The sequence below is a fragment of the Pagrus major genome, chromosome 7, assembly GCF_040436345.1.
Source record: "Pagrus major chromosome 7, Pma_NU_1.0".
Lineage (NCBI taxonomy): Eukaryota > Metazoa > Chordata > Actinopteri > Spariformes > Sparidae > Pagrus > Pagrus major.
This window is the reverse complement of record NC_133221.1, coordinates 5,777,498-5,802,247: the sequence shown is the minus strand read 5'-3', so window position 1 is coordinate 5,802,247 and position 24,750 is coordinate 5,777,498. Positions and strand designations below refer to the sequence as shown.

Here is a 24,750-nt window from a genome sequence, read left to right as displayed (position 1 = left end):
TTTTGTATGGAGGTTTGTTTTCTTTAGTTACGTCTCTTCAAATACAATTGTGTTTTCCATATGATATTTGTACTTTTACATACATTTTCTGCAATCCGATCGTTTAGAGTAAATGCAACGTACGTTTGTGCAAACCAGATATGTTGATGCCTTACATTTTTTATTTTCAAACGTTATGTCTCTTTAGCTTTAATTCTGTTTTACCTTGTGACAATGCTGTGCTTATGATCTGATTAGGTTTAGGCACAAAAACCACTTGGTTAGGGTTAGAAAAAGATCACGTTTTGGCTTAAAATACCTGTTTTGGTCGTCACAAACATGGCTTGAGATTTCCCGACTTCCTGTCAAAAAAATTAGTTTTTTGTCACCAGACACGCTGAAATCGTCCAAAGTAGTGTCCTCAAAACTATCCAGTAGTGTCCTGCTTACAAATGCTGAAACATCGTTGTCCCTCATCAAACATATCCAGCGGTTTCATACTTACAAATGTTGAAACGCAGTCCTGAACTGTGGTCACTGGCTTGGCAGCCGTCTCTCCTGTCTCCTCACCTTGGAAAAGTACCTTGAAATTGTTCTTGGTTACAGTACTTGAATCTACTTCAGATCACTTTCCACCACTGAAGAAACTTTAGAGAACATTAATAATTCAATCAGCCGTGACGTTACACAGGTTTTCACAAGCGAGTCTTGTTTTGTCGGTAAAGAGGTGGGGGAATAATGTCAGGAGGTTTCTGATCTGAGGCTTCGAGGGGGTTATCAGCAATATCTTCCTAACAGAACAAAGCACTGCCTGCCTTTGATGGCAGCCCTAAGTTAGGAAACATGATTAAAGTGCTCTACTTTCTGCTAATCCTCTGAGGGGAAACTTGATAAATCTACCGAGCAGCAAAAAGGACATGGAAGAGAGCGCAGGCATAAAGAGGGGGGGAGGGTGGAAGGAGTATTTCAAAAGCGTGTCTTGTCAGTCAGTCTTTACGTCTTAAAGACCAAAACCATAGGTGCATTTTTCTGGCCTGCATTCAGTAATTAATGAACGAATAACCTCAATGTTTTCAACCGTGCACCCGAAGAGTTTCCTTCCAGACTCTCTCCCGTCGCTGTCGAGGGGGATGAAAAGAGATGACACACTTCACATCTCTCTCATCCTCCGTGGTAAAAATGTCTTTCATGGAAACTGAAGCGCAGTTACTTGCAATTATCATCCCCATCCTGCTTCCAAATACTAATCACTCTCTTATTTTCCGTGCGCCTTGAACCATTTCAGGCTGACATTTTTTTTTTTTTTACATTGAACTTAAGCCTCAAACTCTGTTATCTAATTGTTTACCACTTGAGTTGCAGCTTAGCAGATGTCTCTTTGTCTAAGGATTTGCATGTTATGTAACCAAGATAATCTCCCACATCTGGGTGTTCGTCAACTTTAATGAGATACACCCCAAATCACAAGGGGGCCCTTCAACGTAGTAACGTAAGACACTCGCCCGACACGGTGGCTCGCTTTTCAGGTGCAATTTGTAAGAAATGACAAGAATTCGAGGGGAGCTCCCAAACTGTAGGGGGCAGCATAACGGCTTACTGCTACTTAATACACTGGACTTGCTTCTCTTTGCTGTAGTAATCTTATGACGACTAGCTGCCATGCTAGTTGCTAGCTAAGTGGCCCTATTAGCTGACTGGAGTCTGCTTGCACCGCAACCTCCAATGTTTGAAAACAGGGGAACAGTACAGAGGTGATTTACACCAGCTCTGACCGGGATTTTACCTCATTTACCTCGAAAGTCAGAGCTGAGAATGACCTTTATAAATGACTTGACTGCATTCCAGTAAAACGAGTCGGAAAACCAGTTTCAGTCAGGTTAGCCATTGTTAGCACCATTGCTAACGATGGTAATGCTATAATATTTTGGTCGTACAAACACTGAAGCAACATGTCCACAGATAGAAGTTGGACAGTATGCGTTTTAGTGAGACACAAGTTGTCTTTCTGTTGAAATTGCCAACTGGGAAATTGGAAATTCCGACTTTCCAGTTCAAATCGAATGCACCATAATGTCTTTGGGATGGAAAGACACAAGCAGGCTGGGATAGAGCGGCACGATGCGGCAGAATACCGAGAGAGTCAGGCATTTGCAGCAAAAACAGTGAGAGATGGAATAATTTCACATCTTACTCGAAACTAAACTAAACTAAAACCGAGATTGTTTTGATGAGTTTTATTTCCTTGATGTCCATTTTGGATGAAGTGTGTTTTTAGGCAATTAACCTCGTCCTGGTTCGTTCAAAGAGAGGAATATGACTCAGAAGGTGTATGTTTTTTTTCTTTCTAGTTAGAAAAATGGGTGTTAAAAACCTCCTTTCTTGATATTTTATGAGTTTATTTTGTTTACTTATTAGACTAAGTAGCAAACTTCACCACTTCCATCTCCCGTGCATTTCACAGCTGAAACACACGGACTACCACCTCTTGTGCTACAGGTTGGGGCTAGCTGGTTAGCATGCTAAGTTCAGTCTACAATTCTGCACAACACACAGACGAAACACTGTTTCTGAACACTGTTGATGATGTTAGATCATTTTTTGAATGTCTGACACTTAAATTCTGGCCACATCTTAAAAACGTGCTCCTTTTTAAAACCCAACATTTATTATTCAGGGGGGAAATGGGCAGTGGCAAGCTCGAAACATGTAGCTGATGTATTACACTATATGTATATGAGGCCCGGCTGCTGTGGAGGATGGATTTCCCGCTCTTGCCATCCAGTCCTGACACATTCCTGACTCCACAAACGCGAGTGGTTTTTAATATTCAGCTGTGCTCTCCCAGGTGTGCCTTGCCAAAACTGTCAGGATGCAACACTTGAGCTGTTCGTCTCCGTTTAGCCGCAAACTCTCCTCGATGGACAGCAGGAAACTAATGGCCCCATTTAAGTTGTGATGGGTTTTAGAGCCGACTGACCTCACAGAGTGTCGGCCGAATATGAGATAAGATAACTTTTAAATTGAGGATTCTGTCTTCTATGAGTATCGGCAGCTTATTTTCTGTATTAGCTAATGGTTCGCTTTGTCAGGTTCGAAGCTTGCCAAGACAATTGACTCTGAGTGCTGTTATTTGAAGCCTGGAAGTAGTCTGAACTGGAGTGGCTGATTCAGTCACTCGGCCTACTCATTATGCCGTGAATCTGCCCTCCTGCGTCTATTTTCGGTGTCTAATGCAGCCATCGAGGATGCTTTTACAACTGAAAGAAAGCCTGGCTGCACGGTAACAATGAAACACGAGACAGAGAATCACAGAGGAACTATTTTCTGCCATTCCCCCTCTGAACATTTCTCTTTAAAAGCAAAAAAAAAAAAATCAATCGCAGAATCTAATTTTGAAGAAAGAAAAAAACATCATAATTCAGTCTTTGCCTCTGAGCCAATTATTCCATCCTCTGCATATTTTAAACATGCATGTTGTCCCAGATTCATGAAAAAAAGCCTCCTGGCTGGAGCCATGTCAAAGACTTAAGGAGAAAAAATTGTTTTTTTTAAAAAAAAAGAATAAAGTGCTTGAATCTCTGGAGGGTCCGGAGAGAAAGAAAGGAAGGCTGTTTGTGAAGTTGAATGGCACTTTGGTTTTTTGGAGAGAGAGGGGCCTGCACACAAATCTGGTCACGTTTTCATCTCAGCTTCTGTCATGCCTCGGAGCTTCCTGGCATCCCTCTGAACTCAAACAGTTGTCCGGCCTCCAAGTCTCTCCACCTCGGCTATAATAAGTAAAGAGGACCATGCAGGGACTGCTCTCGCCTCTCGTCCCTCCCTCTGTCTCATTGTCAGTCTAATGAAGCCTCTCCAGCAGAGTCACAACACACTCGTTACTTTGTTTTACATTTTCGAACGATCACAATCATTTCGATTCAACAGCGTGATGTAACGTTTTCATGTGCAGACACAACACTTCAGAGGAAGGGCTTATTATAATCAAAGAGGAGGAAGTGCCAGCAGGCCCAGCACCTCATCTGTTGTTTTCCTCCTCCTCCTCCTCCTCCTCCTCATGCTTTAATGATCAAATGCCCCCTGGTGGTTCAAATAAGTCATGTGCATTTTCATCTTCTTCCAACAGCCTCCACTTTTTGTTGTGTTTCTTGTCTATTAACAAAGCCTTCGTCTTCAAAAAGGGGCCTGAATATGAAAAACTGCGACGGGGGGAATCAGCCCAGACACCAGCAGAAGCCTGATTATTACAGTGTGCAAAGCAAGTGGTAAATTTTTAAGTACAATTTTGAATTACTTTTATCTCATTTTACTTTAAGATTCTACTCCACTGTGTTTGTCTTTCTCTTTTTTTCCCCCATGATGTAAAACATCAGAACAGCGGGGCTCCTTCCTCGACTCCTGGCTCCAAAACTTAAAATAAGTTGCCAGACAAACGGCATATGAAGGAGAGCTGAAGACAAAGTAGAAAGGTTATCTAAAGGCTAAAATGATTTTTTTTTATATAAACAATGTTGAAATCATATTTACACATTGCTCCTTGTGTCTCCAGGTGTAAAAGGCTCACCAGGTCTCTCATCCACTGAATCCTGGGAGGATTCTGTACTTAGTTTTGACTCCATCATAGTTTTCTCACAGCTGTAGTTGCTTTCAAAACAATATTATAAAGCTTAGCTTATAATTACACTGGATCGTTTCATATTTAACCTTGTGGCTTGTGATCTCTTACAAACAGCTACGTGTAGCGCCTCGCCAGGTTTCAGATGTCTGAGCTGTCAGCTGATCGCCTCTGAACCTCTCAGATGGTTTCATTTAAATAATTGGTTGAAACAAGGATGTAAAATTAGCCAACATTTCACAACAAACAACAACAAACAATTTTAGTTTCAGAAAGGTTTGTGCATGATTTAGCTTCAACAGTAAAACGCTACATGCGTCAATCTGTCAGGAGCATTTTCCTGAAAACTTCAACTTTTACTCGGGATACTTTTGGTAGAGTCTTTTAATATTTCTGTACTTTTACTTAAAGGTGCACTATGTAGCATTGGGGAAGAAATTTTTATCAGAAGAGAGACGTTCATTGACTTATTTCTATGCTTAAACAAACTCGACCTTAAAGGACAACACCATTTTCATACTGTTTCACTTTGTTTATATGTGGCGGACCCTGCCACCTTTCAAGCTCCAAACAGTGTTGTGAGGACCTTATTTTCCTCTGAGAACAGCTTGTTTATTCAGTTATGGAGAAAATAAATGAGTTTGAATTTCTTCCCCCTTTAAGTAGGATTGAATCTTTTCTTGTAATGCATCGTTGTTACATTGCTGTACTGGAACTTTTATCTAAACTGGCAGTTTGTTTTGCTTTAGTGTAACATGATGAAGTAAATGTTGATTGCACAATGTAATGGCACAGAATAATGTCACCATCTGCATTTAGGTTGGTTCCCTGTAAAACCATGTTTTCACCAAGCAATTTATTCTGCCACCAGGAACAAAAAGCATTTCTATCTGCTCTCACGTCTCTCAGACTAAATCAATCAGTGTTGCCAGAGGTATGATATGTATCATAATTGCTTAATTTTGGTTGGTTTTAGTCAGTGCTGTCTCCTTCTAATTCATTCCCTGACATGACTTGGACAGCAAAACATGGATCCTCACTGCCGAACACTGGACTTGTAGGCGGAGCTTGAACTTTCTCACCAAGGTATGCTGTGTTTTGAATGCACCAGTAAACCCAGTAATTGATTTTAAATGTGTGGGTCTGTAAAATTACACATTTACGCCTATTTTGTCTCACGGTTATGACATGTATATGATCCAAAATATGATAATTTTAAGCCTCTGGTACAATAGTTTAACATTTCCCATCTGGCAACGCTGAAATTGATGAATAAACTTGTGTTTTGTTTGTCGGTAGTTGCTTCTCTAAGGAAGATGGAAACTATCCAACCGTCTTTCTGGCTGCATCACCAAAAAACAACACTTGGAGTCGCTGGGTGGGAAAAGTTGTCTGTTCCACTTTAATTAAAACATCTGAGAAATTCTTCCACCACCGTCTAAATGTCTATTCATGTGTATATACTATACCAATCCATCCCCGATACCACAAATGTCCGCCTGAGGCATTAAAGCAATCTTTGTTCCTTTCATGAATAACACATATTGAAAATAATGGATTCTGGTGGCCTAGTTTTGGGGAAAAGAAGCCATTATGATAGTAAAACATGTTTTGTCTCCCCAGCCGCCACAAAGCAGAGTCCTCTGGGAGAAGCTGTGTGGGACAGTGTCACAATCCATACGCTTCAATCAATACTTTTCCAACATGAAACCCACAAACCCAGACAGGGACATTTTCCTTTTGTGAGCCGGAGAACGTATAGGAGAACTGTGGATCAACCATGTCAGGAGATATACTCTGACGGTCTCCTGAGAGGCCTTCTCATGCCGGAAACAAAAGGAGCCGTCCTTTATGTAACCAAGCCTGTAAAATCAGAGGCATAAAGGAGCTGAAATCCATCAATCACATGGGGCACTGACACACCCATCATCACAGAGCGGTGAAACCAGAGAGGCCTATAAAGTAGGCCATCAACTATTCATTCTGTTGTGATACACCTACACCTATCAGGTTTGAAGCAGGCGGTACTGATTCCACCTGGCGGAGGCTCCCCCCCTGCTCGTCTTTACTGGAATCACTGCCCGGCCGAGGAAGCGGCGCCTCAGAGCCATTACACAGATTGTTCAGAGGGACCGGCCGGCCGCATGCATATTTAATGAAGCCAGTCCAGTCCTGGGATAGTTCCTTCAGCTGTTTTTTCCGACAGGCGACAAAGAGTTACGCTCCGAAACCAAAAGGGATTGCTGTAGTTTTTAAAAATTAATCAGCGCACTGACTTATTAATTGTCCCCCCGTAGTCGCTTAACAGACTCGTTGTATAAATGACACAGCATGAGGAGGACTTTTGCGAGTTATCAATCCAAACAGCTTGTGTAATCCGCCTGTTAAAAGTCTCCACTCAGGAGCCAAGAGCGGCAGGGAAGCCTCTAATTGCGAATAAAAGAAGGCCGGAGTGGGATGATCGGTATTTTATTAAAGTGTATAAAACGAGAAAACACTACAGTTAATGTCATTGTTTTATAACACACACTCAGTTTCAGTCTCTCTCTCTCTCTGTTTCTTTTAAAACCTTGTTCCATGCATTTGCTCGACTCGCTCTCTCTCAGAAGGTGCTTCATGCACAGTGCCAGGTTTATAACACCGCTAGTCCATAAATAAACCACATGAAATTGGCAGTAATCATTGACTTTCTAATTAAACTGAGGACACGCTCAGGAAAAAGCAGCTGCTTTGTCTTCCCCCACCACACACACACACACACACACACAACATATAGATTCTTGATCATTCACATCCAGGTTGACAGAAGTTTTTGCCTTAATGGTCTGTAATTGATCACATTTTACTGTAAGGGAATGAATCAACCCATTTGTGTATTATTTACGGCTACGTTCAATATTAATAGAGCTGAATTTTACCATTTTGATGTTTGTTTCTTGCAATCCAATGCAACAAACCCGCAAACAACACAACATTTCAATTGACAGCTTCCTGCATATAATGGTTGTTTTTATTATCAATCAATCTTATGATTTTTTTTTGATTGTCACATCACAAAAAAGTGAAAGATGCCCACCAAGATAACATCTTCAAATAGATTTGTTGTCTGTCAAATCGAAACTCCAAAATTTATAATAAAAGACGAGGGAAATAAGCAAATCCTCATATTTCAGAGGCTGTAACCTTCAAATGTTTTGCTTGATAAATTACTTAAACATCCCCTCCGGACATGTTTCAGATGTTTAGAAAATACTCAACTTATATTCATAGATTTTAGGAGGACAGATGTAATTTTAACCGCTGGACACAAGATGTCTTCTCCTTTACTGTGAAGTCCAGTCCACTGAGGCTTGAAGTTCCCACATCACACTAACTACTGGACCAGAATGACTCTGCATATACATCAAGAAGAGAAACATATCTTTGAGGGGAGGGGGACTTTTCTCATCATTCATCAGTTTCAGTCTCACCAAACTAAACATTGCATGTTTTCCACAAAGGAAGTGTTTTTTGCCAGCCTGTTCTCACTCCGAGTGTGTCGAATACAGCAGGCTGGTCAGCGGCCCTGTGCCTCAAAGTTTGACGCAGTAATTACCACTCGAGCATCACTTATTAAAACACCCCTCTGGTGCAGTAGTATAATCAGCTGGCAATGTCTGAGTTAGTGGATGGTCAGGGTGATTGGGTGAGTCTTATAACCCTTTCGCACCGGCCCAAAAAAACCTACTTACACCCGCTAACATCTGGCTTTTGTGCTTGAACTTCTTTCAGTTTGAAAGTCTAATGTGTTGTGTGTAATGTTTTGTTGCTAACTGGCCCTTAAAAGTCATAGTTTGAAGCTCAAGGCCGCTTACCAAGCTGCAGTTTTTGTCGAGTTGGGAGTGAGACTGTGTTGTTTTTGCAGATCTACCGTATTGGATTGCATTGCTGTCATTGTGTCTATCACCTGTGCATGAGTATTGAATACTCATGCGACCTGATTTTCTGTGGATTCACTGATTCACGGCATTTCAAATAGTTCTCCATGAGGCTTTGATTTTCTGCTCCTTCAGCAGTGATTTGGCACCTCAGTCTTGTCAGTTTGTGGAAATGTGATCAAAATATCCTTTTCTTTGTTAACAGAGGGGTGTTTGGGGTGCATTAGCCATCATTTGTTTTTGTTTGTGAAATGCTTTAAACAGATCAACAACAGACATGATAAATATTCAAGCTTGAAAACTTAAAGGAATAGTGCGTCATTTTGGGGAATGCTATTATTCAAATCCGTGCAGAGACTTCGATTTTCAGATTGATAACGCTTATTTATCTATTTTTCTTAGTCTCAGCAGGAATACGAATAAGAGGGTTTCCCAAAAACGTCAAACAATTCCTTCAATATATAATATAATGTGCACAAATGGTTAAAAAGATCAAATAGAGGAGTGAAATTGAAATGAAGTCTTCACTGAGTGTTTAAGTGTTATCTCCGTAGCACTCGGTTTTAATCCTTCTTGCACTTGCTGTAGTAGTTAAAGATGGTGTTGTCTATCCACCTGCGGAACTTGGACACAGTGCTGTAGACTCCAGGAAACTGGGCATCAGCACATCCTTTCCCCCAGGACACCACGCCGTAGACCCGGCCCTCACATACGAGCGGACCCCCGGAGTCCCCCTGAAACAGCAGGAGAGGAGGAAACGTCAGGTGCTTCTTAGAGTCACATTTTACCAAAGAAACTTAAAGGAAAGGTCGGGTGATGTTCTATATTTTTCTTCCAATGAAACGACCAAAACCAGCACCGAACTGGACTGATTTACAAGTATTGTTTGTGTAGTCACAGCCTGAAATAGCTTCATTTATGGCGTAGACCTCCATTGTTTGAAATGCCTAACAAATGCACAGCTTACTCCTGTAGTAACGTTTGTGAAAACTACAGAGTACAGCAGATGACACCACATTTCTGAGACCAGTGGTGGGAGAAATATTCAGATCCTTCACAGTACTGTAGTTAAATATGCAATAACACTATATAAAACACTCCCAAGTTAAAGTACAAAAAATGGTTACTGTCAATGATGTATTTTATGTATTACAGCATAGAATTAGGAGTAATGCCAATAATGTAAAGCAATGTTTTATGTTGCAGCTGCTTGAGGTGGACATGACTTCTCACTGACAGTACATGCTGAAAAGTAGACTAACCTACAGCAATACATTGCATACAACTCGCATCCATCCATTTTGTCTATTTATCTGCAAAGTAATTAATAATTTCAGCAATAGGTAAGTGAAAAGTATTATATTTCCCTCTGAAATGTATTGGAGTGGAAGTATAAAGCAGCATAAAAAGACAGCTTAGAGAAGTTAGAAATAATTGAGTTAGAAAAATGTTGGTTTTAATCCTTTACTGGAACTGGGATTACTGGGATACTGCACAAGGACTTTCCCATAGGAGTAATTTTAAAGTAATGGAAGAAAAAAATATTTAAAATCAATTATCTATTAGCAAAATGTTTCTGTTCTGCAAAGTCAAATATATCAAGATTAACCAAACCAAATGCCAAGTATCCACACACTGAGTAAAAACACTGAGGTCCTCTTACCTGACAGGCATCCTTTCCACCGATGCTGTAACCAGCACAGAGCATGTTTTCTGTGATCCCGCCGTCGAAGGACTCACTGCTGTTGCATTTTTCAGTGGAGACGATGGGGATCTTGACAGTGCGGAGGGTGGAGGGGATCTGGCCTCCGCTCGGGCTGGTGTATCCCCAGCCTGACACTCGGCACACTCTCCCCTCCGCTATGGAGGCGCCGTGCCGGGGCAGCAGAGCGATGGACACGTAGCTGTTCAGATAGACCGGGGCCTTCAGCTGGAGAGATGAAGATAGACAGTGTGATCAGTGAAGAGAGAAAATGAATTCAGTCGAACATAGAGTCCGATAGTTTGCGGATTGCACCTTTATAAGCATGATGTCGTTGTTGTTGGTGGTGCTGTTGTACTCAGGGTGGGGAACCAAAAGTTGGGGCAGGATTTCTTGCTCTGTTCCCTCATAGATGGCCAGAGAGTAGTCCCCTGCCACGATCATCATCTTCTCTACCCTGCAGAGAGGAAAAGCAATTTAGAGACACCGTGTTGTGAAGATAGTATGTGTCGTGAATATTGAAGGAATGGGTTGACATTGTGGGATCTATATAAGTGGACTATTCAACATGTTTTAGGTTTCTTTTAAAGGGTAACTCCACCAATTTTACACAGAAAATCTATGGCCTATGTGGAAAAAAGTAATATAAAGCCTTTTGTGGCTCGATGTAATCTTATAAATTGCCTCCGTTGATGTCACTCAGTGATACTGACGGAGCAACATTACAGAGGTCATATTCTGCCTTTTGGGTTTTTGCCTTTCCTTTATTGTGTTATGTTGCATTTTTGTGTCCACGCCAAAGGGATGAATAGTAAATATAATATAATATAAATATATATATTTACATATATATTATAAAATATATACGGCTGTTCCGCAGCCTTGGTTACCAGCTGTAGCGGCGTTATTTTGGATCACACTACCTTGCTAGGCATGACCCGCCCTGCTCTGCCTCTGATTGGCTACATTCTGCTCTTTGGGTAATGCGCATGTGCAACTCTCACCAAAGATTGAACAGGGGCAAGATGTCTCACTCCGTAGCTAAAACGGAGCATTCGAGACGCAGTGTGAAAAGGGGTGCTGCAGCAAATCACCCTATGAGAAAAATTATGTTTTTTTGAAAATTAAAGTATGTAAACCTATTCTGCTAGGACCCCCAATTAAAAGTATGAACCTGATAATTAGCATTATATGACCTCTTTAATATAAAACCAAACGATGAGATGAAAGATGCTAAAAAGCTGCACTGAGCTAATGAGAAAAACAGAGTAGTGTGGTAATTCTCTGTTGGTTCATCATACGAGACACCTTTCACAGTCTTTGACCCATGTGTGAGTATACTGTAAAAAAAAAATAATTTGAAAATCTGATTTTAAGAGGCGGGGCTCGAGCCCGATTTATGACATCACAACCCACTGGACTGCTGACTACTGTTATAACAGTGAAGGAGGACTGAAGCTGTTGTTTGTCCACTGTTCGGGAAGTAGGCGCTATTGACACTTCACCGACAATCCAGTTTCTGTAATCGAATGAAAGACCAGGACCAGTTTGTTGTTATCTGGACTAAACTGTCTGAAGTTATTGCTTCCTTACGAGCAAAAAATTTATTGTCATTAAGCCTTGAAACTTTCCTATACTTGTGTCAGATTCCAGCGGTAGAGAGCTCCTTTTGTTACTGCCGGTGTCACTTTCATGTGCTTTCTCTCAATAGTCTCCATAACTATCTAGAAGTGACTATCTGATATGGCTCCAAATGACTGGATCTGCGATGGTAATCATGTATACACACATTAACACGCAGAGAAGTCAAGTTGAGGTCATCATATGTCAACAGGCCTTTTATTGCTGCCTATACAAAAACTTAATCAGGACACAAAGGTGTGCAGTATACTGTGACCGGTGGGTTCTGCCTCAGGTTAACTTTTAGACTCAAATCAAAAGAAGAATGAACTCACCCGACGTTACAGTGAGCTGCCGTGAGCACCCAGTACTTATTTATCAGGGAGCCCCCGCAGAAGTGCTGACGCTGGGTCGTCTGTATCGACACAATGTACTTGATTGAATGTGGAACCGGTGCGTATCCTCCCACTATGCGCTCCTGGGCCACCTCTTTACCTGCGACACATGCACACAGGGAAATAAAGACTTGATTTAGGGAGAAACAAATAAAAGCGTCCGTAAGGTTTCTTTTGTGAACAAACCCACACAGAGGAGAGCAGACAGAGTTGTAACATTATTACTGCAGCATCAGCAGGAACAACAGAAGTCATAAAGAAGGACTTCAGTGCACAGACGCTGCTGGCTTAGCAGATCAATGAAAAGCAATCCTGCTCTGAGCCACAGCGAGGATGAGTCTGACCATGAGTGTCTATCTGATGTAAACACACAGTTTGGAGACAACACCATGACTTGATTTGGACCTCCTCTCTTCCTGTAGTGGAGGAAACTAACTAAGTAGCCTACATTTACTAAATAATTGCTGCTTGAGCACAAGTATTTACTGTTGTCTTGCTGTACTTCTACACAACTCAGAGTGATACAGTGACATGCATAAACATATGATGAGCTTTTAGTTTACAGTTTATTTCTTATTTCTGTTTCATGCCACACATCTAGCGCTTCCCACGTGAGATTAGATATCACCACCGAACAAAAACATACATCTTGTTGGTACATGTGTGCACCCTAATTACTACATAAAGTATTACTATATTCTTTACAAAACATATTTGAAATAGTACGTTTCAGATGAACTGCACACTGAAAAACAAACCTACAGTGTATCTTGATAAAGAGCTTGTTTTCTCACCTTCGCACTTTCTCCAGGTAACCGTAACATATCTAAGGTTATAAAATATGTTACAGAAGAAACTATCGAGTTAAATAGTTATAAATACCTCAACTACATAAGTAGAGTACTACTTAAACGTTAATGCATGAATGCTAATAAAACAATATTTATTGTTTAACACTCCGAGGGGGCGATTTGCAGAGCTTTTGAGGAGTAATTTATAATACGTTGTAAAATAAAATATGTTATATTTTCAGTGCAGGACTTTTACTCCCAAAGGGGTATTTTTTATATTGCAGTATTAGTACCTTTACTTAAGTAGAGGTGCTGAATACGTCTTATAATTGTTATAATAGAAAAGATGCAAAGCACTCAAATGGATCAGCCCCTTAAAATGTGATTTACTTTACTAAAACAGCTGAAGACTTAAACATCTTGTAAAAGCTGATATCCAAGATTGATTTAACAACACATCAGTTGTATGTTTTAATACATGAAAGGTTAATGAATAATAATTCAATTGAATCGTGAATCATGAATTAAGTCACTGGGCAGCAGCCTTCGATACAACCTTTACATTGGCGAATAACATTGGACTGAAGAAATAAAATGTGAAAAATCCAAAAACTTGAGAGACTTGGTGGCCGTACCTGCCAACTACCTTTTTACCTTCATCACAACCTGTTTCTGTCGCTGTATAGTGTGTAGCCTATTGTTCAGTTGTGCCTCGTACTCCTCAGTGACACAGCAATTTTAAATGTCCTGAATTTTTAAGGAAAGGGGCACGCACTTTGTAAAAAATCTGTGGTTGCACCGACATCAATCACCATCGAGAGGCTGACAGACATATGGGGCAGTGGCATGCACAGACTATTTAAGGGGCAGGAGTAAAAAAAAATTAAAAAGTGATGAAAATTACTTGCATTACGTGCAATAGATTCATGTAAGTTCATGTCAGAGGGGTGAAATGTTCTGTATTGTTTTCTCAGAATTAAAGGTAAAATTAACAGTATCGAACGTAAAAATGCTGTTGTCTCTGGATCTCAAGATTTTGCAGGGGGGACCCTTAGATCCCTGCTCTGGGTTGGAAACCCCCTCCCTATTTTTGAGGTCTCAAGATTGGCAAATGTACTGTATGCTTAGGGAACTTTGGAGCACTTGGACTCAGTATTTCTAAAATCCACACAACATCTCTGAGAGCATCTACAGTACACTGTAAACATCTGAAACTCATACACTGAAAGTCAACATCACAGTGACTGAGAGCCACCAGGGATGAAACAATAGCCTCTCATTACTGCCTGGATATTGATCCTGAGCTATAATTAGCAGCATGTGTGCGTGTCAAAAAGCTAAATGGTAACTCTATACAGTGTACTATAGGGATTCGGTGTGTGTGAGGTAATCACACACACACATACGAGTACATCAGAAAAGGTTATGTAATGACCTGGGAACTGAGCCTTGAATAATGGGTCTCCTATTGTGTCCTGTGGGCTGAACTGAATTTGGTTACACTCTGTTAAACTGTACATGGAAACAATGCAATTATCATTATCATTATTATTATTCTATTTTCAAAACACGCTCATCTGTAAACATTCAACAGCCTCCAACATTGTCCCAGATCCTGGACCTGTTTATGATGTTTATCAGAGTCTCCTTTCACATTTTTATCTTAGCCACATAATTGCCTGGCACAAAAGGGGGTGTTGGCCGCAATTATGTCGCCGTTCGCCTTCATCTGTTGTTTTCTGAGGTTTCAAATTCTTTTGGTGAAAAAAAAGCACACTTTTACTGACCTTTCCATTTCAAAAGCTCTTCAGTTATCTCGAAAAGATATCTTTGTTGTACTAAGTAGCGTGTTACAGAGCTTCGAAACTGCATGACAACATTTTGAATTCAACTTCACAATGTAAACAAGAACATCAGCAGATTCAACAGGTGACTTTATGGCAGTACAGAAAACTATTCAAAAACAAAATGATGCTCCGTCTGATGTACTTTTGATATATTTCATTAACTTTTCAGTACAATCTGCCCTTTAAATTTTCTCCACTCATCTGATTTATGATTTAAAACAGTCAGAAGCTCAGTCATGCCCAGATGAAAATGGCTCTGAGTCACACTTTTTTTTATCAAAAGATCATCTCAGGAGGGAGCATCAGGACTTTAATATGCCCCAGAGTACAGCCTTAAAAGGGATCTTTTAAAACATTGATAAAAAGAGATGCTAATAAGATATTCAGCCCATTTTAAACACTGAGAATATGTTGTTTTTTCAGGATGCTAGTACGAGCAGAGTCTGCATCCCAACTTTCCCTTGCCGATGTGTCCCCCAGAGGCTCAACTTCACTTAAAGCCCTTTCATGCATCAAAAAAGAAAACTGTAAATTCAACATTAAAGAGGCTTACTTACAGCTCACAGCCAGGACTTCCAACAGTATGCAACATAATAAAGACAGCAGGTCCATAACGAAACAATAGGAAAGCAGCAGTCTACACACTGAGAGAGCTTTACCTGTGTGCTTCTCCTCTAATTTTAACGGGAAGGATTGCACCTGCACTCTCGGGTTACTTATAGTTCCTATTTCAGTTTCCATGGTCACCTCCTTGTCCTGGACCAATATATAATTGAAGATTCCTCAGCACGGCCCCTCGTGCCACCTTTTTCTATGACCTATTCACACTGCCCTATATCATTGTTTACTTAATTACCTAGTTGAAGACTTAAGGACCATTTACTGTCACATTAAAGGTGAGGCATGTATTGTGTTGTCTTCCTTCTGCACGTCAGGACCTCCATGTTAATTGCACAGCTACTCTGATGTCAGGGCCTGTCAGCTCTGTCTAATATCTGACATCTTCAACCTTGTGATTGTACCCACTCATGTGGATCAAATGGGGCTGAATGAAAGAAGGTTCAGCGAGGAGATCTGTAGCTCTTCATCACTGCTCAGTCTCCCCTCACTGATTTCCCCAGGAAGGATTAATGAGGGTGTTTGACTGATGACAAGCAGCAGAATCTCGTTGTACTCGGCCAGGTCGAGCCAGCGCTGCTGCTGCTGCTGCTGCTGCTGCTGCTGCTCCACATCTATTCTCAGGCCCGGGTGTCATTAAAAATGGAGCACGGCTCAGGCAGGTCTTATCGCTGCTACCATCCCTCTGCGGAGTTCCTGACCTCGGCTGGCTAATAGCCCTCTGTGTTTGCCCTCCATGCTACTGATAGCTCTAGTCGCGCTCTTGGTACCTCTCACATCCCCCTGAGTGCTGACCACTGGCTTTTTTCCGCATGACCCGCTCCTCTATCCGAGAGCTGTCATCACTGCGCATGGCGGCCAGCTCTCACATTCATCTGTCAGACGCTGGAATGACAAGTCATCTGTGCATCACAAACTACAGCTCTCTAATCCCTAAAACCTCCTCTCTGTTTTAATACACACACTTATTGCTCATCAGCGTCCGCACATGAGGACTGAAAGTGCCCTGTGGTTTATTTTCAATTAATGACATTAGGAAGATAAAACTGAAGTCACTTAAAAAATGACTAATTCATGATGCTGTAGCAAAATGTTTCACTGGAGAGGAGACATGTAGATCCTGAGATAATCTTGGTTTACAGTGATTAGACGGAGGTTGCACTGATGTCTTATCTGTGCCAGTATCACCTTCCTAACAGCACCAGTGACTCAGCAGAGGCTTCCCGTTCAAACTTTATGGGAATTTTCCTTTGACTAGCTGAGGAGAAATCGCATAATGTCTAATGAGAAACGTTTCTCAAATTATCGAATGTTAGACCAGCGATTCCCAAACTTCAGAATGACGCAGCCCGATTTGAAATTGTTCTGGGACCCACCCAAACTTTTAATCACAGCTCAGTTCCCATCATCGATGCGATATAAGATAGGTGCCAATGTTGTGTCGAAGTCTGTCACCCAATCAAATAATGTTGATTCTTGTTTTCCTGCAGCGCCGCCTGCTGAACTTAATCTCCATAGCTGGGTGTAAAAACACGGATAAAAATAGGTCAGATAAAAAAGAATAACACATAATTTAACTACAAAATGTAACTTTGACCTCTTGCGGCCTACCTGCAGTACTTTCACAGCCCACCTTTTACAGTACAGTAAGTATTTGACTCTTTTACTGAAAGTAGTAATACAGCAGTGTACCAATGTGAATAAAGTAATGGATTCAAGTGTGAATACAGTAAAAGGTAAAAAAGTACTAGTACAGCCCATTCAACTTTCTGAAAAAACACAGATGCATTCAAATTTGTACATGTCAGACTTATATATCAACATTTGTTGTACTTTCATGTAACATTACGTGTATATGAGCTGACTTGCATCATCAGCACTGGTACAAGCATGAAACCACTGAATATTTTGAACATCGTGACAGGACAGTTTCCAGCTGTGTCCGTGGTGACAGAATCAGAAAAGCAATAACATCATTTTTTCCTAATTCATTTCATTGAAATGAAAATGGGAGTTAACGTAAAGTTGCAGCATAAAAAAAAATGTCCAAGCTTCACATATCCCTTTATTTACAATTCTGGCGACTGGGTTGCCAATTATCAAAGTGGGTCTGTAAGCAAAGTACTAAAAGTAGAAGAATGTAAATATAGTCGAGTAAAAAGAACAATATGTGTCTCTCAAATGTAGCGAAGACGAATAAAGTAGTTGCAAGAGGAGAAAATGTACTGGATTAAAGTACAAGTACTTATATTGTATAAGTACAAGTATTGTGAGCGATACAGTTTTACAGTACAGGTTTTAACCTGCATGAATACATTTGTCCACTTTGAGCAGCGCAACAAGCTGCGAATATAACATTAAGATTTTATCACTTAAGGTTCTGTAGCTGTAACTGCAAATGTGTTAGCAAACGCTCATTTCCACATCCGTCAGACACTAAGTGATGTCAGAATTCATTTGCAGTTGTGCTTCTGGCTGCCTGGTGAATCTGAATCCATCGTCCGTCTCTGTGGGGGAGCACAAAAGCTCTTCGTTGGCAGGGAGCCAGGATGGAGTTGCATCAGCAAGTCAAAAAATCCACCACGAAGGTTGTGCATAAAGTCCTCATTTTAGTCCCACACTTTATCAGGTGTTTTTCCACACCGTTTGCTTTGGCTAAGTATTATTATTTTATTTAGAGCTGGAGAAATGAGTCCATTAACGGAGTTGTCAATTGTGAGTAAATACATTTTCGCTGGTTCGAGCCTCTCAAAATTGAGGATCTGCTGCTTTTCTTTTCTTTTCTCTGCTCTGTTTTTTTTTTTTAAATAATTTTTCACATTTCGTTAAAGTGTTTTAGTTTTAGTCCACAGTCAGACTATTTCTCTGACTAATAGTGTGATAAATCTGTGAGATTCTGCGCCCATGTGTACAACAAAACCCAGGACGTGTAGGACAGCAGAACCATGATGTGTGAGTTGTTGTTTGCCTTTTGTAATGTGGAGAACAGAAGGTACAGCCAGAGGGTAAACAGCCGGAGAGTAATCCGTCTTAAATATCCTTTACATGAGCTCTACGTAATTCATAGATTAAAAGTGGGAAAATAGAGAGATGAGATACGATCTTTTACCTGTTTTTGATCAGTGTTCTTTATTAGAAAATGTTTGCAAAGACATGCAAGAAATCAGACATTTGTGATGTCCATAACCTGGTGGTGGTGATGATGACTATGCAAAAGGCGTTCCCATCCCCTCATATCCCCAGGTACAGGCAGAAAACTAGAGCTGAGAGACAAACATAATACAGGAGAACACTTTAGCTTTGTCATGTTGTAGGTCAGTCGCTTTGTTGCAGCGTGAGATGGTCACAGTACAAAACCGGCCGAAGAGATAATGTCAACAAAAGATTTGAACAAGGGATACAGTTACACTATAAAAGCCAAACAGGGGAGCATTGGTTCAACCAGAAGGAGAAACTCTGAAGATTACTTGTGTTTGGGCTGACAGGTGAGTAGATGGTGATACTAACTCCTTTTGTTCAGAAATTAATGATTTATGATCAATAATCAGGGGTCTGGCCAGATTCCAGGGTAAGATTTCTGTGTAACATTAACATTTCAAGCAAGGTGCTGATACTCGTGATGAATTTAAGCTCATTAACAGACTGTAACCAGTCGGTAACAAGACTCAGCCACTGATTACAGTTGAAGAAGTTAACTTTTTGTTAGTAATTAGTTGTACTTCATCTACAGAATACTTTCAGGTGTCATCCCTAGTTCGGAAAGGGTTAAACTAAGACACATCTCACACTAAAGGTTGCAGCGATATACCGCTTTCAAGGTAAACTAAATGGTAATCATACATTGTACACTTGCTTATATGCGGTATTGAATTCTATTATATTAGTGTTCATACAAATACGAAACAACGCGCTCAACTCACGTATCTAGCTTCAGTACGGGGTGCTGGATCCCTCTTGTAGTGAATAAACAAAAGAAAAATAAAAGGACAGCCCTCCCATCAAACTGCTTATTCTTGTTTCGGGCAAGACGCGCTTCTTCAGCATGTATTCTGGCAAAAAAACAGAATTGTAATAGTGTTACCATATATTTTTTTAGGTCTCATGTCCCTACGGATAAAAAGTACAATTCTACTATGTGTTTTACATAAGACAGCACTTAAAGATAATCAGTAAAGATCAGGATAGTAACTGAATAAACTGGCACATTAATTCTGTGTCTGGAATCGTTTTGTTTCTGCATTACAGGTGAAAAGTAAAAATATGTCTCCGCTGCAAACGTCGACTGCGCTGCTGCTTTTGGCGTTGTCGGTATCAGGTAAGCTCCTCGATCACGACAAGTAGCAACGGATACACGAACTCTGCTGACGTGGCCTTCAACCTCACTTCGGGAGTGCATCGAGATTAATAAGAACAAAGGGTGGAAAATATTTAATACATTTGACTTTTTTCTGTAAACCAAGAGAATCAAAGTGCAACTGTTCTCGCTGTCTACAGAGACGTACGCAGCAAGGATCATCGGGGGTCAGGAGGTCAGGCCCTACTCTATCAAATATCAGGTGTCCTTGCAGAATGATAAAGGGAAACATTACTGTGGAGGAACCTTGGTGCGGGATAAGTGGGTGGTGTCTGCTGCCCACTGCTGGATACCGTAAGTACTGACACAGTACTGGACACTGATGTTCTGAGCAGCAGTGGAGGAAGCATTCTGATCCTTTACTTGTGTAAATTACAAATACCATTTAAAAATAAGCCATTACAGGGACAAACTGAACTTTGAAAATCATAAGTAAGAGTTTGTAAGTCTAATCAGGAAAATGAACCTAAAGTATAAATGAAAAAATTCAGAAAATAGCGAGAATATGCCGTCACAATTTCCCAGAGGCCAAAGTGACTAATTTAAATTAAAATAATGAATTATTTAAAATAAAATAAATGATGTTTTTTCTGTTAATCGATTAATTGGCTGATTGTTCCAGTTGTACCTGTACATGTTCATAAGTTGTGTGTGCAAACGTCTTACCTTGTAAAGTCTCTAGTATCTAAGACTGACAGATAAATGTAGTGGAGTAAAAAGGGTAATATTTTTGTCAGAATTATATTTGTTACTGTTTTAAGTGGAAAGAACGAACAGGTGTGAAACTGCCATTTTACTGCATTTCACATTAAAAGGAGAATCTCTGAAGCATTTGTATGTTTTTGGTCATCAGGAACAGCTTGATGAAGGTGGTGCTAAGTGAACACAACCTGAAGAAAACTGAGGGTTTTGAACAGGTCCGTAGTGTCAGAAGGACATTTGTCCACAACTACAACTACAAGACATTCAACAATGACATCATGCTCATCGAGGTAGGCAGAGCAAGCTGAAATAATACATATACACTCGTCATTTTCGTCTTCTCATTCTTAATGGAGGGACAGTGTGGCTGTCCTGATCAACACGTCTAACTTTGGGGCCTGTGTTACAGCTGAGTGAGCCGGTGCTGCTGAATGCCTACGTCCAGCCAGCTGAGCTGCCCGATGAAAACACCCCCCCACTTAATTATGACATCTGCACAGTGAGCGGCTGGGGTGTGACGCAGATTTACAGTGCCTACCTCTCCCCTGTGCTACGTGCTGTGGACGTGAGAATAATGGGTTACTGCAGTTATTACTACTGGGGGAGAATCACTCCAAACATGCTGTGCGCTGGATCTCGGATGGGTGGCAAAGATTCCTGCCAGGTACACTTTTTACTTTCCCTAATGCATGTGGTGCATGCTCTGTGTGTGAAAACAGTGATGAAAACCTGGATTAGTGCATAAAAATGTTGCCCAGTGGTGTTTTGAATTGTTTCTATGTCGCATGTTATAATCAACACCTGAAAATGCAGCATAATGTGTGTCAGACATGTTATCACATCACCTTTTTCCTTATTGCTCTGCGTGTGTCTCTTATTTCAGTCACCATCTCAATTTTTTTTTTTTTTTTTTAAGAGTGACTAACACCTGTCCAGGGATCAGATCAAGAGTTTGCAGCTCACGGCTCTGTGAGGCTACACAGCAGTGCTATGAGCTAAACGTTGCATTTGTATACCGACATGTTCGTAATGTGAATATGAACAAGATGATGTTTAACAGTTATAATATTAAAGTGTGCATGTAGTACCTGTATTAAGGCTCCCATAAAGCTCTCTAATGTGCGTCTGAAATTGCGTTTTTCAGAAAAAAGTATTATATATTGTTAAGTATGACTGTTTCATAAAAAATTCCAGAATATATGAATACGCAAATATTTTTGAATTATGCACATTTAACTGCTGGACACAAGATGTCGTCTAGACTAGATTGATTGATCTAGATTGGCTCCCAAACTATTTGTGATGTCACAAATCATGCTCGTAGGCCCCGCCCCTTAAAAATCTTATTTTCCGTGAGCACTAGAGTCATTCATACAGAGTGAGGCTCAAACATTCTATTGTATGAACAAGAAGAAACTTATTTTTGACTGGAGGGGGACTTACATATTTAGTTTAGCGTGTTAGCGCTCTGACATTTGGTTTTTAGCAGTAATAAATTTGGCTGTTGGGAATGTGTTGTGCAGGTAGTTAGTCATTTATGTTATTTTATACATTTTGACCAAATGAGTGACAGTGATTTCATCCGGAGCGGGACATGAATGTGAATCCAACCAGCCGTTATTCAGACATTTCACGAAGAAAACTCTCAGGACTATGAATGTCTGAATAAAATTTCATGATAAATCTAGTTGATGAGATATTTCAGTTTGGACCAAACTAGTAGATTAACTGAATGACTGACAGACTGACAAGACCATCCCTAAATTCGGCCACTGGCAGGCTAAAAGCAGCCTTTTTGGCTAACTCTGGCAACAACTTCATATACCAAAATAGTTTGTTCATCATCTCTAATTTGTCTTGTCGATCTGCAGGGTGACTCCGGTGGTCCCCTGATGTGCAACGGCCGTTTGGAGGGCATCGTCTCTTGGGGTATCAGCTGCGCAAACCCGTTCTTCCCTGGAGTCTACACCAAAGTGAGGAACTACGTTTCGTGGATCAACTGGATTATCAAAACTAACACGCCATGAGCACAATCCTCGATGAGCCGCCATCACTACATTCTTTTCAGAGGCTTTATTTGTATTGCTCATAACTTTCTTTGTGTTTTTGTTTCATTTCTAAATGTCAACTTTACACACTAAGTTTATTTTGAGTGTATAATGTTCAGCTGTGCTATATAGAGGCAGTCATTTCTAGATTAAAGGTTTCCTGGAAATATATTAATGTGCTCATAATTCATTGATTTTACTTCATTGATAAATTAAGTACTCCAGTCATGATTTTGTTTGTCATTAATAGACGCACGCAAAGAATAAATGTTCTGCGAAAACATTTACAGGCATGACATTGTTCATCAATAATTACAATTTGACTGTTCAAACTAATTATCTTTAACCTACAGAGTGGAAGTTGTTACAGCTTCAGTTTCCTGTGAATAGTTTCAACACCATGATAACATATTGAGCTGTAAACAAGAACAAACATACTGAAAATACAAGTAATATTCACACGAGATCCAAATCAAGTTATTTTGAGTTACATGTCTCCCCCTTCTGGCAGATTGTGGGTGTGCACAATGTGTCCACGGTGCTTTATCTTCTAGTAAATTAAATGCATGACAGCATCACTCCAAAACTACAACCCCAAATAATCTGGATCTCTGGGCTGTGTAATCTCTTGTCTATTTCATACACACCAGCTCACATAATCTGACAGAATACAGTTGGCCTTTTCATTCACTGGGTCATGCTGGCACCGGAAAGTAATTGATGTTTATTGATATTGACCGTGTTGACTGTTATTTAGTTTGGTTGTAATCTGTCCCTGGTGTATTGTAATATTACCATTCTGTGTCGTGCAAAGGCATGCAGATATGTGAGTTACATCAGCACAGTAAGCGATTGATTCAGGTCATAGATTTATAAGAATAAAACGAACATTTTCTACCTGACAGAATGAGCTACCCTACTTATAACTTCATTTAAAAGAGGTAGTAGTCAAATCCAATAGATATTTCCCACTTGACTCACAAAGCAACTTTCCCCCCGGTGATTCACATGAAAGGAAGCTCACACACCAGTCAAATTCATACTGCTCTTTGAATTCATCGCCACAGTAGCGTATGAATTTGAAATACGTGTGAGCTTCCTTTCATATAGAAGATAAGGAACAGTATCTGACAATCACATTTTTAGATGTCAGGGAGCGTTCCCTCTGCTGTAAAGGAAAAAATAGCTTAGGCATAACTGGCTGAAAATCACAGGATTTACCTGTTGTAATGACACTAGAGTGGAGTATGAATGAACAGTATCTGACAGTCACATTTTCAGCTGTCAGGAAACGTTTCCCGTGATGTAATGTAAGTGGTTTTAAGACAAATATAAAACCAAAAACAAACTGTACAAAGATTTTTTTTAAATTTACAATTTCTCAATACAGTGGAAGTGCATGGCTACTTGTTGGGGAAACAAAACATTATAAATAGTTTATAAGGGACAAACAGCAAAATATGATCTATGTTGTGTTGTATGTTGTGTATCTCATAATCATGACTTTCTATCTCATAATTATGACATTCTCATAATCATGAGTTTCTATCTCATAATTATGACTTTCTGTATCATAACTATGACTTTTTATCTCATAATCATGACTTTCTATCTCATAATTATGACTTTCTGTATAATAACTATGACGTTTTATCTCATAATTATGATATTTTATCACATAAACATGATGTTTATGTCAAATGTATACATTTCTATCTAATAATTATGACTTTATTGCATAATTATGACTTTTATCTCATAACTATGACTTTTTATCTCATAATTATGACTTTCTATCTCATAATTATGACTTTCTGTATAATAACTATGACTTTTTATCTCATAATTATGATATTTTATCTCATAAACATGATGTTTATGTCAAATATATACATTTCTATCTAATAATTATGACTTTATTGCATAATTATGACTTTTTATCTCATAATTATGACTTTCTATTTCATAATTATGATATTTTATCTCATAAACATGATGTTTATGTCAAATGTATACATTTCTATCTAATAATTATGACCTTATCGCACAATTATGACTTTGTTATATCTCATAATGATCCCTTTCTATATCATAATTCTGACTTTCTATCTCATAATTCTGATTTTCTGGCTCATGATTTTAACTTTTCATCTAATAATTCCGGC

General features: G+C 39.9%; 2 protein-coding genes across 2 annotated transcripts; one reads left to right on the top strand and one right to left on the bottom strand.

Moving 5' to 3' along the window:
- Nucleotides 1-9,071: 9,071 nt before the first annotated feature.
- On the bottom strand, nucleotides 9,072-15,475 carry LOC140999822 (trypsin). The gene is made up of 5 exons (XM_073470365.1): nucleotides 15,421-15,475; nucleotides 12,166-12,325; nucleotides 10,526-10,667; nucleotides 10,172-10,438; nucleotides 9,072-9,242 (listed from the first exon to the last, which is right to left on the bottom strand). Exons 1-5 carry the CDS (start codon nucleotides 15,473-15,475, stop codon nucleotides 9,072-9,074), a joined length of 795 nt encoding a protein of 264 aa, XP_073326466.1.
- Nucleotides 15,476-19,741: 4,266 nt separating this feature from the next.
- LOC140999823 (trypsin-2) lies at nucleotides 19,742-22,564 on the top strand. The gene is made up of 5 exons (XM_073470366.1): nucleotides 19,742-19,796; nucleotides 19,976-20,129; nucleotides 20,689-20,827; nucleotides 20,947-21,201; nucleotides 22,409-22,564. The coding sequence occupies exons 1-5, from the start codon at nucleotides 19,742-19,744 to the stop codon at nucleotides 22,562-22,564; spliced, it is 759 nt and encodes a 252-aa protein (XP_073326467.1).
- The last annotated feature ends 2,186 nt before the right edge of the window (nucleotides 22,565-24,750 follow it).

Excerpts from the sequence above, each read along its gene's own strand:
- LOC140999822 (XM_073470365.1), bottom strand. The coding sequence starts at position 15,475 with ATGGACCTGCTGTCTTTATTATGTTGCATACTGTTGGAAGTCCTGGCT. Across the intron at positions 12,326-15,420 it reads GGAAGTCCTGGCTGTGAGCT|GTAAAGAGGTGGCCCAGGAG; the intron begins GTAAGTAAGCCT and ends CATGTGTCGCAG. Across the intron at positions 9,243-10,171 it reads GTGGAAAGGATGCCTGTCAG|GGGGACTCCGGGGGTCCGCT; the intron begins GTAAGAGGACCT and ends CTGCTGTTTCAG.
- LOC140999823 (XM_073470366.1), top strand. The coding sequence starts at position 19,742 with ATGTCTCCGCTGCAAACGTCGACTGCGCTGCTGCTTTTGGCGTTGTCG. Across the intron at positions 19,797-19,975 it reads TTTGGCGTTGTCGGTATCAG|AGACGTACGCAGCAAGGATC; the intron begins GTAAGCTCCTCG and ends CGCTGTCTACAG. Across the intron at positions 20,828-20,946 it reads ATGACATCATGCTCATCGAG|CTGAGTGAGCCGGTGCTGCT; the intron begins GTAGGCAGAGCA and ends CCTGTGTTACAG.